The sequence below is a fragment of the Malaya genurostris genome, chromosome 1, assembly GCF_030247185.1.
Source record: "Malaya genurostris strain Urasoe2022 chromosome 1, Malgen_1.1, whole genome shotgun sequence".
Taxonomy (NCBI): domain Eukaryota; kingdom Metazoa; phylum Arthropoda; class Insecta; order Diptera; family Culicidae; genus Malaya; species Malaya genurostris.
This window is the reverse complement of record NC_080570.1, coordinates 153,088,258-153,104,228: the sequence shown is the minus strand read 5'-3', so window position 1 is coordinate 153,104,228 and position 15,971 is coordinate 153,088,258. Positions and strand designations below refer to the sequence as shown.

The 15,971-nt window shown below is 37.6% G+C and overlaps 1 protein-coding gene across 1 annotated transcript in view; it reads left to right on the top strand.

Annotated features, from left to right (window-relative positions):
• The window catches only part of LOC131426216 (neurogenic locus Notch protein), a 243,459-nt gene that overhangs the window by 65,192 nt on the left and 162,296 nt on the right, over positions 1-15,971 (top strand). Inside the window, exon 2 of the mRNA XM_058588791.1 lies at positions 4,660-4,738. Coding sequence (XP_058444774.1) covers positions 4,660-4,738 — 79 coding nt within the window. The remainder of the gene's footprint in view (positions 1-4,659; positions 4,739-15,971) is intronic.

Sequence of the window (15,971 nt, the reverse complement as noted above, 5' to 3'; positions counted from 1 at the left end):
TCGAAGCTAAACAATTCCACCGCAAATGACTGACTTTTTTGAAAATTTTTTTTTGTATTTTTTGATTTGGCTAAAATTTTGCATAAACGTTATTTATGGCCGAACGAAAGCCAGTTTCCGAATTTGTGTGGCTTGCCAGCAAAATTGTATCTCGAGAACGGAAGCATAAAGCAAAATTTTGAATACATTTTTTTATTGGAAATTTAGCGTTCTTTCTTCAAAAAAAAAAATCTTTTATGATTTTCAAAAATTTACATTATTTTGAAAATATGTATTTTTTCCAAATATGATATCTCCATTCTAAAAATTGGACAGTATTTTGTTTTGAGCTTCAGCTACAACGTACAAAAAAATTGAAAAAATCAAAAATATTTTTTTCGAGATATTTGAATTTTAAGTGTAATTTTGAAAATGATAAAATCAACATTTTCAAGTAATTTTTTCTTAGTCCCTTCTCAAAAGTTAGGCTAGAGCTCAAATGGCACACAAACGTTAATAGCTTCATAAGTATAACGGATTACTATCGAAATTTTGCACAATTTTCCTGAACCCGAAAGCGATTGGAAAAGCGACAACCCTAAAATGATATAGTCTGTGCTAAAGTTGGTTATGAAAACAAATCCAAGTAATAATTCATCACTATTATTACTCTTAGGTTTCGACACCTATAGGGTTTTATCTGCAAATGCTAGGTTTTTCAAGATCAAATTAAATTTTCTAGCTTTTCTGAAATTTACCCGAAGTTCTGACAGATGAAAATATAATCAACACATTCCTTCCTACGCGACTCTACAATATATGCAACTTCTCTTTACCCACACTACATTGTGTGCCTATGAAAATCAGTTTGCCACCTGTCAGCACAATGTGCTAGTTAACGGAAACATAAAGTGACTTCAGATTGAATGAACTCCGGCTCAAACAAATAAACCTAGGCAGAATGTGATTTTGTGCGGGAAGTTGCCCCTCGTACTTTTGATGATGGGACTAAGATTTTCTTGAAAAATGTCAAAAAAAAGTGGAAACGTCGACAAATTTAAGAAAAAATCGTTCATTGATTTATGCCTGAAAAAGCCGTCGATATCCAGACAAATATTACAAATTCATTTAAACTTAGTGTCATAACATAATTTCACAAAAAAAAACTTTCTTGGAAAATGTTGAAAAAATAGTAGCCCATCAAGAGCTTACTTTTTGTGGTAAATCTCAACTCAATCACATCAAGTTTCGCGCACAATTTTGCAACTGTTTTGTTAAATAATTTGAAATAAAATCGCTCTACCTATTCATGGTGTAACGTAGAATCATTTCCATGTCATTCTAACTAAAGATTCAAAATTTCAAAATGGTGTCATCCTGAGCAGACATGTAATCGACTAAGTTTCAATAATTTCGAATTTGATAATGCATCAATTGATGTTTTGGTTTCGTAAAGAGATATGTCTATGAGTTATGAGTTACCTAATCTTCACTTTTGATGTAGTTATTATTCTTTATAAGTTACTGCTACAGTGTCAAATTTTATGTAAAAATATCGAGTTGTTTCTGAGATATGGTTGCTCAAAGTGTTTCCTTTAAGCAGTTTTGTACCCAAGAGATAAGGAGAAAATCTAAATCTCAAATGTCTTTACCGTGCGAACGATAGAAATGAAACTATATTGACGATTGGGTATTGGCATGCTAGTTTACCACCTTGCACCGATTGTACAAAACGTACGTTAGAGTGATGTTATTCCGAAAATGGTTTTTTCTGCCAAAGGGAAGGGTTTGGGGTTTTTGAATTGAGAATCGATTGGAATCTCAAAATGGCAGCTTCTATTAAAACTGCTGAATAATTGATCCCAATAGACGAATTTCGCACCAAACCGTATTTGTAGTTGGCAACAGTCTCTCAGATTTAAATAAATCTCTCTGAACAAGTAGACCTTGTCGTAAAAAGCCACTGCATTTTTTTAATTGATCTAGACTGCTTTTTGAAAAGGGCCAAACTCTGAACCATTTTTTTAATAGTTGCTGTTGGATATTCACAGTGTAAGTTTCGCTTCAAACAATAGCGATTGCGTCATCCAGCTGCTGGTTTTTCGTCTTGGTGGAGAAAAAGAAAACGAAAAGTGGATAACGATGGGGAACATTATAGAAAGTCAGCCGTTCTAATGGCTCCAAATGTTATCAGAAGAATTATTAAGATTGCTTCTTTGCAAATCAGAAGTAACAATCATCGGCTTAGGGCAAATCTACAATAATTTGATTAGCTTTAAACACTTTTCGCAGTGCGAAATTCTCTTCAAACGAGCGCAAATAAAGCTGGCAATTAGCTGCATCGCGATCGAGTAAAATGTTCCGATCAGTGTTAAATATTGAGAGAATTCCACAATTTGGCTCTTCTGAGTGTCGGAAAAGAATCCCGTAACGCATTTTGATGGTATCTTCCACTGAAATATGCAAATCCGGAATGAACAAATCGATATCAAAATTCCGTATGTTGCTATTTTTGTGACCGTTGGGACCACCCATATCCGGATCAGATGGTAATAACAGAATTATAACAACTGGAGTAATTTAATTCAGAAATATTTTGTAACAAATTTAGAAATATTTTTGGTTGGTAAACTGTTAAAATAACAAAAATCATAACAACAAAAACTGTAGCGGGAACCAAATCGTAACAGATTTTGGAAAGTTTGTATCACAATTATTATTGAATTTGATATAACTACAGAAGTCCGAAAGCAGAAATTTATAACAATAGTTGAAAAAGATTAGATAGCATTTGTTATCATAAGTTTTAACTTTCGTCTGTTCTCATTCGTTAAATATAACACAACAGCTGCAAACGAAATCACGTAGAAAGAGTGCGATTACGTCATCCTGCTGTTGGTCGTTTGCATTGGAGAAAAAGACAACGATGGGTAACATTATAGAAAATCAGTCGTACTAAAGGCTCTAAATGTTATCTAAAGTTCTTTGCAAATCAGAAGTAAAAATCATCAGTTTAGAGCAAATCGACAATAATTTGATTAGTTTTGTGCACTTTTCGCAGTGTGAAATTCGCACAAAACAAGCGGCTGAAATTTGGCTGCATCGCGTTCGAGAACAGGATCCTTGTGACTTCGAATCATGGGTAGAAGTCGTTTTTGTAAACATTCCTTGATGTATATTTCGCTGTTCATTGAAGCAGTATTGAAGAAGAGTTTCGAAATCTTACCGCAGCTACAAATTGCTTGCCAGACCATAGCTTTCTTACCAAATTTTCCGACTTCAATCGATGTCTCGGACTTGCCCTTCTCGCACCGTATATATCAGTTGATATCTATACACATTTCGAATGCAGTCCTACGTCAATCTCGTCTCTGACGTAATCTATTCCAAGCTTTTTGAATGCTTTTTATTTTTTCGAGACAAAACCAGATCTCGACTTTGAAGACATCGAAGGCATCGAAAGCTTCTTATTATAGTGATTTTAGAAAAATTTAAATTTATCATCTGACCTCAAGTTTGGCATAGCGATTAGGATTTTTTTTAGGCACCATAGTGTACATGTACGTAGTGTGCCTTTTGAGATACGTTTCATCGCGTCTAGAGAGTAGTTTGAATGATATTGATCACAGTTCTGTCGATTGGAGATCATTTACTGATGCGATTTCTGTTTGTTGTTATGTCGCGACTTGCCGTTTTTGTTATGTTTTCATCTTGTCTTTTGTTAGTTTGAGGTCTTTTGTCTTCATCAATCGACTAAAGAAATTGGTTTTTCTCAACTTTCTGAACGAAAACGAGGCCTCAAAGTCTCAACTGGAAAAGATTATTGAAATCTAAGCAACCCTTGAAAATGAATTTGCGAAATTAATGTTTTCGTGTTCCCTTAAAATTTCGCTTCGTTTGTTAGTTTTTGTTTTTATAACAAGACACCCCCGTGTTACGGTACATTTGTGCCAACCGGTCTTCTGGGTGACTCGTCTATTCCAACGCGAGTTGAGTTTTTTTTCTTTTCCAGCACCAATCGTGGCAACAGCAGCAAACAGCATTTGATCCATGCTTCCTGATAAGGAAGTTGTCTATGGAGTGCGCCTAGCATTCGCTGGATGGAGGTAAAGCCGTTTTTTGTTCCTCGGGAGCCCACAGCTCCTATATGCGACAGAAACCACATCAACAGGGCAGGGCTTCTTATTATAATTACCTTCGCTTGATAACCAAAAGCACAAACGGATCCGGGGGGGTTGGCATGGCAATGTCAACTGGAACTGTCCGCGGGGACTGGCGACGAGGATCGAATCGGTCCCTTGTTTGGGACCTTTTCGCTGAACCGGTTTCGCTCGGTATCAAGCAAACGAGAGCAGTTTGTTACAAAGTACGAATTGTTTACCTTAGAGACTCGGACGATCACAAAAAAAATATAATTGGCAAAGATTAGCCAAAACGAGCGACGCGCGCAACGGTGCTCATGTGGTGCATTTGAATATTGAATAAAACATTTGTGCGACTTCCAGCTGGGTTTCGTTTGCGAATGTTAGTATGTGTGTGTGTGTGGGGGCGCTTTGGTGCAGTTTTGGTGGTCCGCATCGATGCCCATTACGACGATAGTCGTTGCTGAGTGACGTTTCAATTCTCGAATCAAAACTCCTAAATAATTAGTTTTTTTTCCTCGTTTATTTACATTTACAGGTTTTCTGTCGTGTTCACCGTCTCCCTGCAAACATGGCGGAACGTGCGTGAGCAAACCGATCGGAGGATCATATTGCAAGTAAGTACCGCTTGCTTAATATTTCTGTTCTTTCGGACTTCGGCGACTTCACGATCGGTGAGAATCTGATTCCGAGAAAAACTTTCGCTTTTTGGCGAAACGAAAAAAAAACAACAAACCGTGATCGGGGCCCGGTTTTGCTTACTGTGAAATGTTCGACTGCGCAATAATAATAGTAAAAACAATAACGTCGAACTGTCATCTTGGGGTCGTAGTAGCCGTTGTCGCCGTCACAGCCGCAGCACCGTCGCTTCCACAGATCAGTGAAATGAAGTAGTTCGTTATTATAACTATTAAAATATAGAAGCAGAAAAAAAATCATGCTCTTCGATTTCAATTAAAATAATTTTCAGTCACGACCGTTTTTATTTATATATACATTTTTTTTCGTATGTGTTTTCTGCTACCGACGACTGACTGTTTTGGGGTCTGGTTTGCGGTCGGTCACACCGGGGCCCTGTGCTCGGTCTTCGGTTTTATGTCAGGCACGTCGTCGCGCGACTTTTGTCGATTATGATTGGCTGATCTCCGGCTGCCAATTGGATGGAGGCTCTCTGAAGTGCTCCAGTGCAAAATCGTTGTGCAAGTCGTTGTTGCCTGCGAGATTTTAATGACGTTGTTTATGAGACTGATTATGGCACTAGTTAGTCCCGTTTAACCCTGCCAGAAAGCTGGGTGTTTTGCAACGTGAAAATTTGATTTTACTTTAAAAGTTTTCTCGGCAGCCAGCTGCCCAGAGCAACGGAACATACGGTATAGTACAACGACAATTTCATCGATTTTACCTACTTTAACCTTACCCTGCTTACCAAACACCATTGTTTCGAGTCGATCCCGGCCCGCAAATCCCGCGTGGAATTTTACCAAAGTGGATTTCTGCTCGGCGACGACGATGATAATCCTCCAGGGTTGAGAACTAATAAAAATTCATAACGAACCCCATGTTCGATAATGCCTTCACTCGTCCGGGATCCTGCGCACCGCAAAAGATGGTAGGATGGGGGAAGGTAGACGACACAAAGACCGTCCACCCGGGAAGGAACCTACCGCGAACTTCATCGATAAATTATTTAAATTAGCATTCGGCAACAGCAGCAGCAGCAGACAATAACACATCGAACGGGTGAACCGCTCTTATTCCTCCTCCTCCTCCTCCTCCTCCTCCTCTGTCCATCGTCTCTCGATGCTGTCAAATTGGAGTGCCCTCTGGTTCAATTTCGAGCAGGCAGGAGGAGTCCGCGTAGTCGGCGAGGATCTCGAAGGAACGAAATAATAATGCGCGCAAAGACGACGCGACGAGGAAGACCTCTTTAACATACAATGGGTCAGCATTTTTTTTGTTTGTTTTTGGTTTTGGTTCGATTTTTTTCTTTCATTCTGTCTTGCCTTGTCTATACCACCCGATTCTCCGGATCGTCGGTTCATTAGAATCCTCGGGATTCGTTGGAATCGCTACCGGAATTGCGCACGGAAATTCCTTTCGTACTGACGAGGTTTCATCGCCGCCTAGCCGATGCCTCGAGGGGCATCCAATTTGGAAGGAATTCAGGTCATTAGATGAATAAAATATTCTGCAATTCATTAACCTTCGTTCGATGAGATATCCCGAGAAATTAACAGTACTTTGCGTTGGCTGGAGATGACCGGGCAAACCGGAATTGGCTTGTTCCTGTCATTCCCAACTCGACTCGGGTTCGGCTTCAGTCCAGAAACCGGTTGATTGATTTATTAGTATTTTATGAATGAGCTGGCCTGTTAACTGTCCAATCGATTTAACATATCTAGCAAAGTGATTAGTGGGAACGGGTTGTGACAACAGAATATATCCGTTGGGGCTGGAAAATTATGCGAATCACCTTTACAAGATCAGTAAAAATATTTCCGCAGCTTAGTAAATTTTGATCACAAGCAGAGTAGCTCGATTGGGAAACAAAAATAGTTTTCCCGGGGTGTAGAAAGTTGCGAGTTCAAGTCCCATCTCAAAGCGATTTTTTTTTGCAAATTATCCTATCTGCTACCTCATTCATCAGTCTTTTTTCAGTCTATATCAAGTTAAAAACTTTTGTCACTGTCTCTCGTTCGAAAGATTTGTCTAGAATCTAACATTAGGTAAACTGGAAAAAATGATTAAACATAGAGATAGGTGATTACTGCCTTTTCCCTAGTTTGAGGACCCCCTTGCGGTGTATTTTCTGAATCTTCTAAGATAAACCGCAAATTAAAATATTCATTGAAGAGCCCTTCTGTCTGTTGATGCAATAGTTTTGTTTAATATAGTTTCTGTAAACATAATTTCGACGAAACGACGAAAATTTCCGCATCCGTTTAGTATTTGGTTTAGCTTATTATTTTATTTTTCTTGTGGCTTTGGTTACAGGGACCGGTTTGTACTGTGGTGAACAGGACCTTTTTTTCAAATTTTTTATATTTACATTTCGTCTTTAACTTAGCAGTTAATGTTAAACTGCCATACCACTCAGCAGTTCAACATAAACCGCTAAACACAGACGTAAAGTTATCTCTGCTTGTGACACTTAAAACTGCGCCTAGCGTAAGAGTCTCAAATAGAGACATCTTTACGTTTACTCAACGATGTAAGTTGAACCACTAAGTGGCGTGGTAAATTAATTTAAACTGCTATGCACTGATGAATCTAAGATGAAACGTAAATATAAAAAATAAAAATAATGATCATCTGTATTTTCTCATAAGATCGGACAGTCGAGAACCGATCTTCAATAATCACTTATATTATTATTCCAATGAATTTGTGGTTTTAATGCATTTGGTTATTATAATCGTTGAATATAGAGATTCTTTGGCGTTCATTTCAGTAGTGTCTTTTTTTTGAAGATGCAGGCATTTGCTAAACCTGCGCAGTTCAACAAAAATCTGAGTAGCTTGAATTTTATATCCAAATATCTCTAAAACGATTACTTCTTTAGGAGAAGAATCACAATGTGATAATTTTTGCTCCTAAGCTATAAAATCATATTCCAACCCATGGTATCTTTTTGAAAATCAAAAAACCACTGCTAAAAGAATTTACAGGCATTTTTTCTACATCTACGCAGTTCAACGAAAATCGGAGTACTTTGAATTCCATGTTTAAATGTCTCGAGAACGGCGGTTACTTCTCTAGGAGAAGGATCACTATGAGAAAATTCTCTGTTGCTCCGAAGCTGTAAAATCGTATTTCAGCCCTTAGTATCTTTTTGAAAATTAAAATGCCACAACTAAATCAATTCATAATCATTTGCTAGACCTTTCACAGTTCAATAAAAATCGGTGTACCTTGAATTTCATCTCTGAATATCTCGAGAACGGTAACTTCTCTAGTAGTAGGAAGATCACAATAAGAAAATTTTGTGCTCCCCAGCCGTTAGGTTATATTCCATCCCTTGCAGTGTTCTCGAAAATCAAAATACCATAGCAAAAATAATTTATAGGAATTTTCTACACCTGCGAAATTCAAGGTAAATCGAAGCACGTTAAATTTCAGATCTAAATAACGCAAAATCGGTCACTTCTTAAGGAGAAAGATCACTATGAGAGAAGTTTTTGTTCCTAAGCTGTAAAATACTATTTCAGCACTTAGTATCTCTTTGAAATTTAAAATGTCACAGCTAAATCAATGTATAATTATAAGCTAGACTTTTACAGTTCAATAAAAATCTGTGTACCTTGAATTTCATCTCTGAATATCTCTAGAACGGTAACTTCTCTAGTAGGAAGATCACAATAAGAAAATTTTGTGCTCCCCAGCCGTTCAATTATATTCCAGCCTTTGCAGTGTTTTCGAAAATCAGAATACCAAAGCAAAAATAATTTAAAGGAATTTTCTCCACCTGCGCAGTTGAAATAAAATCGATGCACGTTAAATTTTAGGTCTAAATAACGCAAAACCGGCCACTTCTCAAGGGGAAAGATCACTATAAGAAAAGTTTTTGGTCCTAAACTGTAAAATACTATTTTAGCACTTAGTATCTTTCCGAATATCAAAATGTCCCAGCTAAATCAATTTATCATCATTTCCTAGACTTTCACAGTTCAACATAAATCTGAGTACCTCGAATTTCATGTCTAAATAATCGATAGCGGCAGTTATTTCTCTAGGATAAAGATCTCTATGAGAGGAATTGGGGTTCCTAAGCTGTAAAATTATATTCCAGCTCTTGGAGTCTATTTAAAATCAAACTACCACATCTAAAATAATTGATAGGTAATTGCTAAATCTGCACCGTTCAACGAAAATCGGAGTACCTTGATTTTTTTGTCTAAATATATCAAGACCGGTGGTTACTTCTCTAGGAGAAAGATCACTACTAGAAAATGTTTTGCTCCTCAGCTATAAAATCATGTTCCAGCTCTTGGAGCCTTTTTGACAGCTAAAAAAATTTCTAGGCATTTGCTAGACTTTCACAGTTGACCGAAAATCGAAGTACCTTGAATTCCATGTATAAATATCTCGAAAACGGCTCCTTCTCTAGGATAAGGATCACTATGGGAACTGATTTTGTTCCTGAGCTGTAGAATAATCTAACAGCCTTCAGTGTCTTTTTAAAAATCAAAATGACACAGCTAAAATAATTTATAACCATTTGCTAGACTTTTACAGCTCAACATAAATCTGAGAAAGATCACTTTGAGATAATTATGTGCTTCTAAGCTGTGAATTATATTCGAGTACCTGGAATTTCTTGTCTGAATATGTTGAGACCGATGGTTACTTCCCTAGGAGAAAGATCACTACCAGAAAATGGTTTGCTCATAAGCTGTAAAATCATGTTCCAGCTCTCGGAGTGTTTTTGAATATCAAAATGCCACAGCAAAAAACATTTTATAGTCATTTGTTACACCTGCGCAGTTCACCAAAAGTTTGAGTATCTTGAATTTCATGCCTTAATTACTTTTCTAGAAGAAAGATCACTTTGTGATAATTATGTGCTTCTAAGGTGTGAAATTATATTCCAGTGTCACAGCTAAAAAAAATTATAAGCATTTGCTAAACCTGCGCAGTTCACCAACAATTGTAGTACTTTGAGTTTCATGTCTAAATACCTCGAGAATGATTACTTCTGAAGGAGAAAGATCACTATGACCAAAAATTTTACTTTTGAGCTCTACAAACATATTCCAGCCCTTACTGTCTTTTTGATAATTAAAAAGCCATAGCTTAAGCAATGTAAAGGCATTTACTAAAAGTGTAACCTGTCAATTTCTTGTCTGAATGTGTCGAGAACGGCGGTTACTTCTCTTGGAGAAAGATCACTACTAGAAAAAGTTTTTTCTCCCCAGCCTTAAAATCATATTCCAGTCCTTGGAGTCTTTTTGAATATCAAAATGCCACAGCAAAAACAATTTATAGGCATTTGCTACACCTGCACAATTCAACGAAAATCTGAGTACATTCAATTTCATGTCTAAATTTTTCGAGAGCGGTTACTTCTCTAGGAGAAGGATCACTATGAGAAAAGATTTTACTCCTAAGCTGTAAAATCATATTCCAGTCCTTGGAGTCTTCGTAGGCCTGCGCCGTTCTACAAAAATCTGAGTACCTTGAGTTTCATGTCTAAATATCTCGAGAACGGTTACTTCTCTAGGAGAAAGATAACAACTAGAAAAGTTTTGGCTACTAAGCTGTAAAATCACATTCCAACCTCCAAAGTCTTTTTGGAAATCAAAATGTCACAGCAAAAACAATTTATAGCCATTTGCTACACCTGCGCAGTTCAACGAAAATCGGATTGTTTTGAATTTCAGGTCTAAATATCTCTTCTCTAAGAGAAAGGTCACCATGATCGTGAAGTCTATCTGAAAATCTAAATGCCTAAAACAATTTTAAAGTATTGTAAAGGCTTTCAAAATCTGAGTACCACAATTTTCGTGTCTAAATATCTCGATAGCGGCAGTTACTTCTCTAGGAGAAGGATCACTATGACAAAAAAATTTGCTCCTAAGCTTTAGAATCATATGCCATCCCTAAGTATCTTTTCGAAAATCAAACTGCCACAGCTAAACCAATTTAAAGGTATTTTCTGAATCTGCACCGTTTAACAAAAATTGGAGTACGTTGAATTTCTTGTCCAAATATATCGAGACCGGTGGTTACTTCTCTAGGAGAAAGAACTATAAGAATATTTTGTGCTCGTAAGCTGTAAAATTATATACCAGCCCTTGGAGTCTTTTTGAAAATCAAGAAGCCACAACTAAAGCAATGTAAAGGCATTTACTAGACCTGCGTCGTTCAACAAAAATCGAAGTTGTTTGAATTTCATGTCTAAATACCTTACTAACGTTTGCTAGAAGAAGGATCACTCTGAGAAAAGGTGTTTCTCCTAAGCTGTAAAATGATATGCCAGCCCTTAGTATCTTTTTGAAAATCAAAATGCCACTGCTAAAACAATTTCTAGGTATTTTCTAGACTTTCATAGTTGAACGAAAATCGGAGTACCTTGAATTTCATGTCTAAATATTTTGAGAGCGATTACTTCTCAAGGAGAAAGATCACCATGAGATTTTCTGTCATACTGAAAACGAGTACAGAGTTTCACCCAAATCGGATCGAGACTCTCTTGATTTAGGCACCTTTTTCTGTTGATAATATCGTGATCCGCTAATGTGGTAATTTGAAGAAAGAGATATTCCTAAGAAGCAGGACTTTTATCCCGTCCGTTGAACTGCTCCGTCAATAGAGCTACCCTGGAGGTGTTTCGAAACGTTTCTCGGTCGTTTCACGATTCCCGATAAAAAAAAACATATTTTCGAATATTATGCCTCAGAAGTAGAATCAGTAGAATTTTGAATCTATGAAAATTGTCCTATCCGGTGGAACTGCTTTACCGATGGAACCACCCTGGTGGTATGTTAAAAACACATCTCAAAAAGTTTGATTAAGTTAAGGTCTTTTTTACGAGATTTTTTATGCTAATGTTCAAAGTTGTTCGAAACAGGAAATTATTTTGTCCTAAAAATGCACCTTCTAAAACGCACTAATTATTATTAACTACTCTAACATATTACCGATGCCAATTGTGAAAAGAAAGAAAAAAAACGTGTGAACAGTGCCACCTGTGCATAATTTTCGCGCGCTCATTGACGCTCTAGGAATGGCATCCTAGTTCCATAGTTTCTCACCGCACTCATCACACCCTTCTCCCAGACCTGCTGCTGCCTCACTAGAACATCTGGTAATAAAATTACCCATTTCTTCTATGCCGCTAACTATCGATCACTAACACTATCCAAGCAGCACCACTTCCGTTCTCGTTTTTTTTGTTCTTTCTTTCATTTTTTTTCTCTCGCTTCCTCATTTCTTCGGTACTTCGGTACGCTTAATATTTTCTCACCCGGAGCAGAACTGTTTCGGTTTTTTGGGATAGGGACGCAATGGATTTAAAAGAACTTTTACTACCGAAAAAGGGGTAATTACAGCCCAGTCGCGAGTGTGTGCTTACTTCGGCTATTCAACGCGCCCCGCTTTGAAAGTGAAGTGCGAGGGAAAACAAAACACATCGCATCTCCGCATCATCCACTCATATCTCATATTGTGCCGATAGCTCTATTTAGCCATAGAACGGTACTCGCTATCTTTCTCTCTCACACACACACTTCACTCGTCAAAGTGGTTCTCATCCTCTTATCGCATCGTCGTTTGGTGCTGTCTTCGGGTCGTAGATAACTGGTGAGGGGTGAACGAATCCTTAACCGCATCTGCAGATATTCGGTGCGTGTGTGGGAACCTGGTGGGCGTCAGTTTTCCAAAAATTCTGAATACCAACGAAGAACCGAGAGAAAAAAATTAAATAAAAAGATTAACGAACAAAAAACCCCCCCAAAGACAGTAACGAAGAAACTTGTCCCCAGACTGACTTTACCGACTTATTAATAATTCTGAGAGCGCAGTGGTTTCGGAGCGAATATTTCATAAATTATTACAGATCGTTTGACATTTCGAGTGGAGTTTCGATTTTTATTAGGAGTCTTCTCAGTTCCGCGGGCGGTGGTTTGGTTTTTGGTTTACTGCCCGGAGAATGACCACTTGACGACTGACCAGGCATGAAGCCTTTTTTTTTTCTTTAGAGAATCCCTGCTGGGATGAGAGGAACGTGTTGGTTTTGGAATCTTTTCGGTTTCCGATCGACTCGGATGTCGCAGCATTTTTATTTCAATATTTTGTCACACTTTGGCACTTTTTAGCATCTATCCTATTAGAGTCGCTTGATGCACTTGGTTCGAAGTTAGTGAAAAATATTCTCCATAATTAGATAATAGAGTTATTTCGGTCAACTTATGAAAGTTTTGATTCAGTCCTTATTGATGCAGTATTTGATGTGTTCAGACCATGGAAATGTTTCCAACATCTTAGCTACTATCACTTTCTATATTTTCTGGAAATTGTTTTCAAACCATAAGTTGAAACCGTTCACAAAGCTTAAACCTCTTGATTCAATTTGTCCAGCTTAAAGATATCTAAGCTCTCTGAGATAAGTACGTTTTGTTGTTCCGCAAGGAAGCCACATCGGTACCAGATTTTATCTTATTTACTTCAACGACGTTTCAAATCTCCAGCATTTCATGAAAACGTGCTGCCAATTGCGCCAATCTGAGAATAGAACAATTAAGATCAATTTAAGATGTATTTATTACGTTTCGTCTTAGATTCGTCGGTGCCTAACAGTTCCTGTTTAGTTGTTATGCCACCTAACAATTCAACATGAACCGCTAATCACTAAATGATAAGAGTTTCTAAAAAATAATTTATCGTTCTTTACGATTTACACTTGCTATCAATGCTAAGGAAACTATAAATCAAATTAAAATCTGTCACCCCAAGCGGTGGTCATTCTTTCAGAATTCCATAGATTATTGAAAATTAGGATATTGTATATTGTCAAAATTTCAATTTTCCATACATTTCTCAATATTATTTACAATAAATTAGTAGTCTCCATTGAATTTCTAATAAACAAAAACTGCAACTTCTGAATTTTTTAATTGAAATTTTTGTAAACTTTAATACAATTTTTTGTAAACTCACGGAATGCCTTTCGTTTCAAACGTGAAATCATTCTAATTCTAAAGACTGTCCCAGAAAGTATGGACGCACTTTGATTTCGCTGTAAATAATTCACAAGCGTTAGATTTACCCCCCCCCCCCTTTATGGGCTACTCTGGCTGAGGGGAAATTCACAAGTGTTAGATATTAAAATTTTATTCGATATATTTGCTACTTAGCCATTGTAGACTAGCTGGCGCACCTTCTTGCGAACGTTCCTCATTAAATTCCGTACAGACTTCTTGGCGACTAGTTTTGACACTTTTTTCCAATCTTTTTCGAACTGTTGAATGGTTTCGGCTGCCGAGACATGTTTCCTAAGATGTGCCTTCGTTAATGCCCAAAATTCTTCGATTGGTCGAAGTTGTGAGCAATTTGGTGGATTCATGTCTTTTGGGACGAAAGTTACATTTTTGGTAGTATACCGTTTCTACCGTTGATTTCGAGTAGTGGCAAGAAGCAAGATCTGGCCAGAACACAACAGGATCCTTGTGGCTTCGAATCATGGGTAGAAGTCGTTTTTGTAAACATTCCTTGGTATATATTTCTCTGTTCACTGAAGCAGTGTTGATGAAGGGTTTCGAAATCTTACCGCAGCTACAAATTGCTTGCCAGATCATAGCTTTCTCACCAAATTTTTCGACTTCAATCGATGTCTCGGACTGGTTTAACACTTGCCCTTCTCGCACCGTATAATATTGTGGTCCCGGCAAGGATTTGTAATCGAGTTTCACGTGATTATGCAGTTCAAATTGCCAGCAAGAATCGTATTGTACATCTTTCGAACCCTCGGCCTGATCGATGCTTCTTGTTTCGGACTACGTTTTGGTTGTTTCTGCTTCTTATAGGTTCGAAGATTCAAACGTTCTTTAGCACGAAGAACATTTGACTTCGAAGTGCCCACTTTTTTGGCCACATCCCGAACTGTAACCTCCTTTTTTTTGCTCGAACCCCTTCAGTATATGTTACGTTTATCCAACTGAGGGTTAGCAGGACCTTTTTTCGTTCCGTTTTCGGTTTATCCTCAAAGGTGTTATCCTCACCGAACTTCCTGATTGCATTTCGCACGGCTTTTTCACTTACTCCTTCCATTTTTGCTGTCTTTCTCAGTGACAGTCAGTGTTCTGTGCACAATTTTTCGACGTTGTTCTGCTGAAAGTCGACGCATTTCGAAACAAACTAATGAAAACGAATAAACAACTGCACAAGTGGTTAGAGAAGAGTGTAAACAACAGCACGCAGCCATAAAAATTGACGGATTTTGAACCATTGCGAAATGGCAGCGGTTTTTGGTTGCGTCCATACTTTCTGCGACGGTCTTTATTATTCGAAAATTTACTAACAAATGAACCCCTTCTAGGGATGCATGGGGAAATGCAGACGATTCCTCGGTTTCTAATAGCAACATGCATTGAACTAACAATCCTTTCTTCCCAAATAGATTCGGATGTGGCCGGTGTCGGTATTGATCAGCATGCAGGGATCAATGCATTTAAAACAATGTGAAACTAGGTGCAAGTTGTTTCAGAAAAAAAATGTACAAGCTTAATTGGTACTGATCAATAAGCGGAGTAGCAACACAGGGGTGATCTCTAATGCTAATGTTAATACTGTCTAGTAGAGAGGAAAATCTGCCATGCAGCTTTCACTAGCTAGGAATTGTCGTCCGTGTTTGAGAATCCCAAACACGCGTTTTGCTTATTATTTTGATTTATTTTTTTTTAGTCCGGTGAAACAGAAATGTCAAATTCCACCAAAGGACATAATGCCAGAGCTTTACTTTCCTCATCCGTCTGATACAAACAAAGAAAACAGTCATTTTTTACCTTGAACACTTTTTGGTTCTTCAGTATAATCTACAACTAGAGCGATAAACGATCGGTCATCCATCATTTTGATGCCTTTTGAAAAAAAGCTTCCGTTTCGACGAAAATTTCTTTACATGGAGAAACTTTTTTTTTAAGTTTGGAAATATATAATAGTCGCTGGGGGCTAGATCCGGAGAATAACGGGGATGGTGGACCAATCCGTACCGCAAATCATTCAATTTCACCATTTGCTTTTATGCATAAATGCGCTGGTGCGTCATTTTCTATAGCTTGATGAAAACTAGAACTCGTCCGACACGATCAGCAGTTATTCAAACACTAGTGTGTAGATAGTCATGAAATTTTG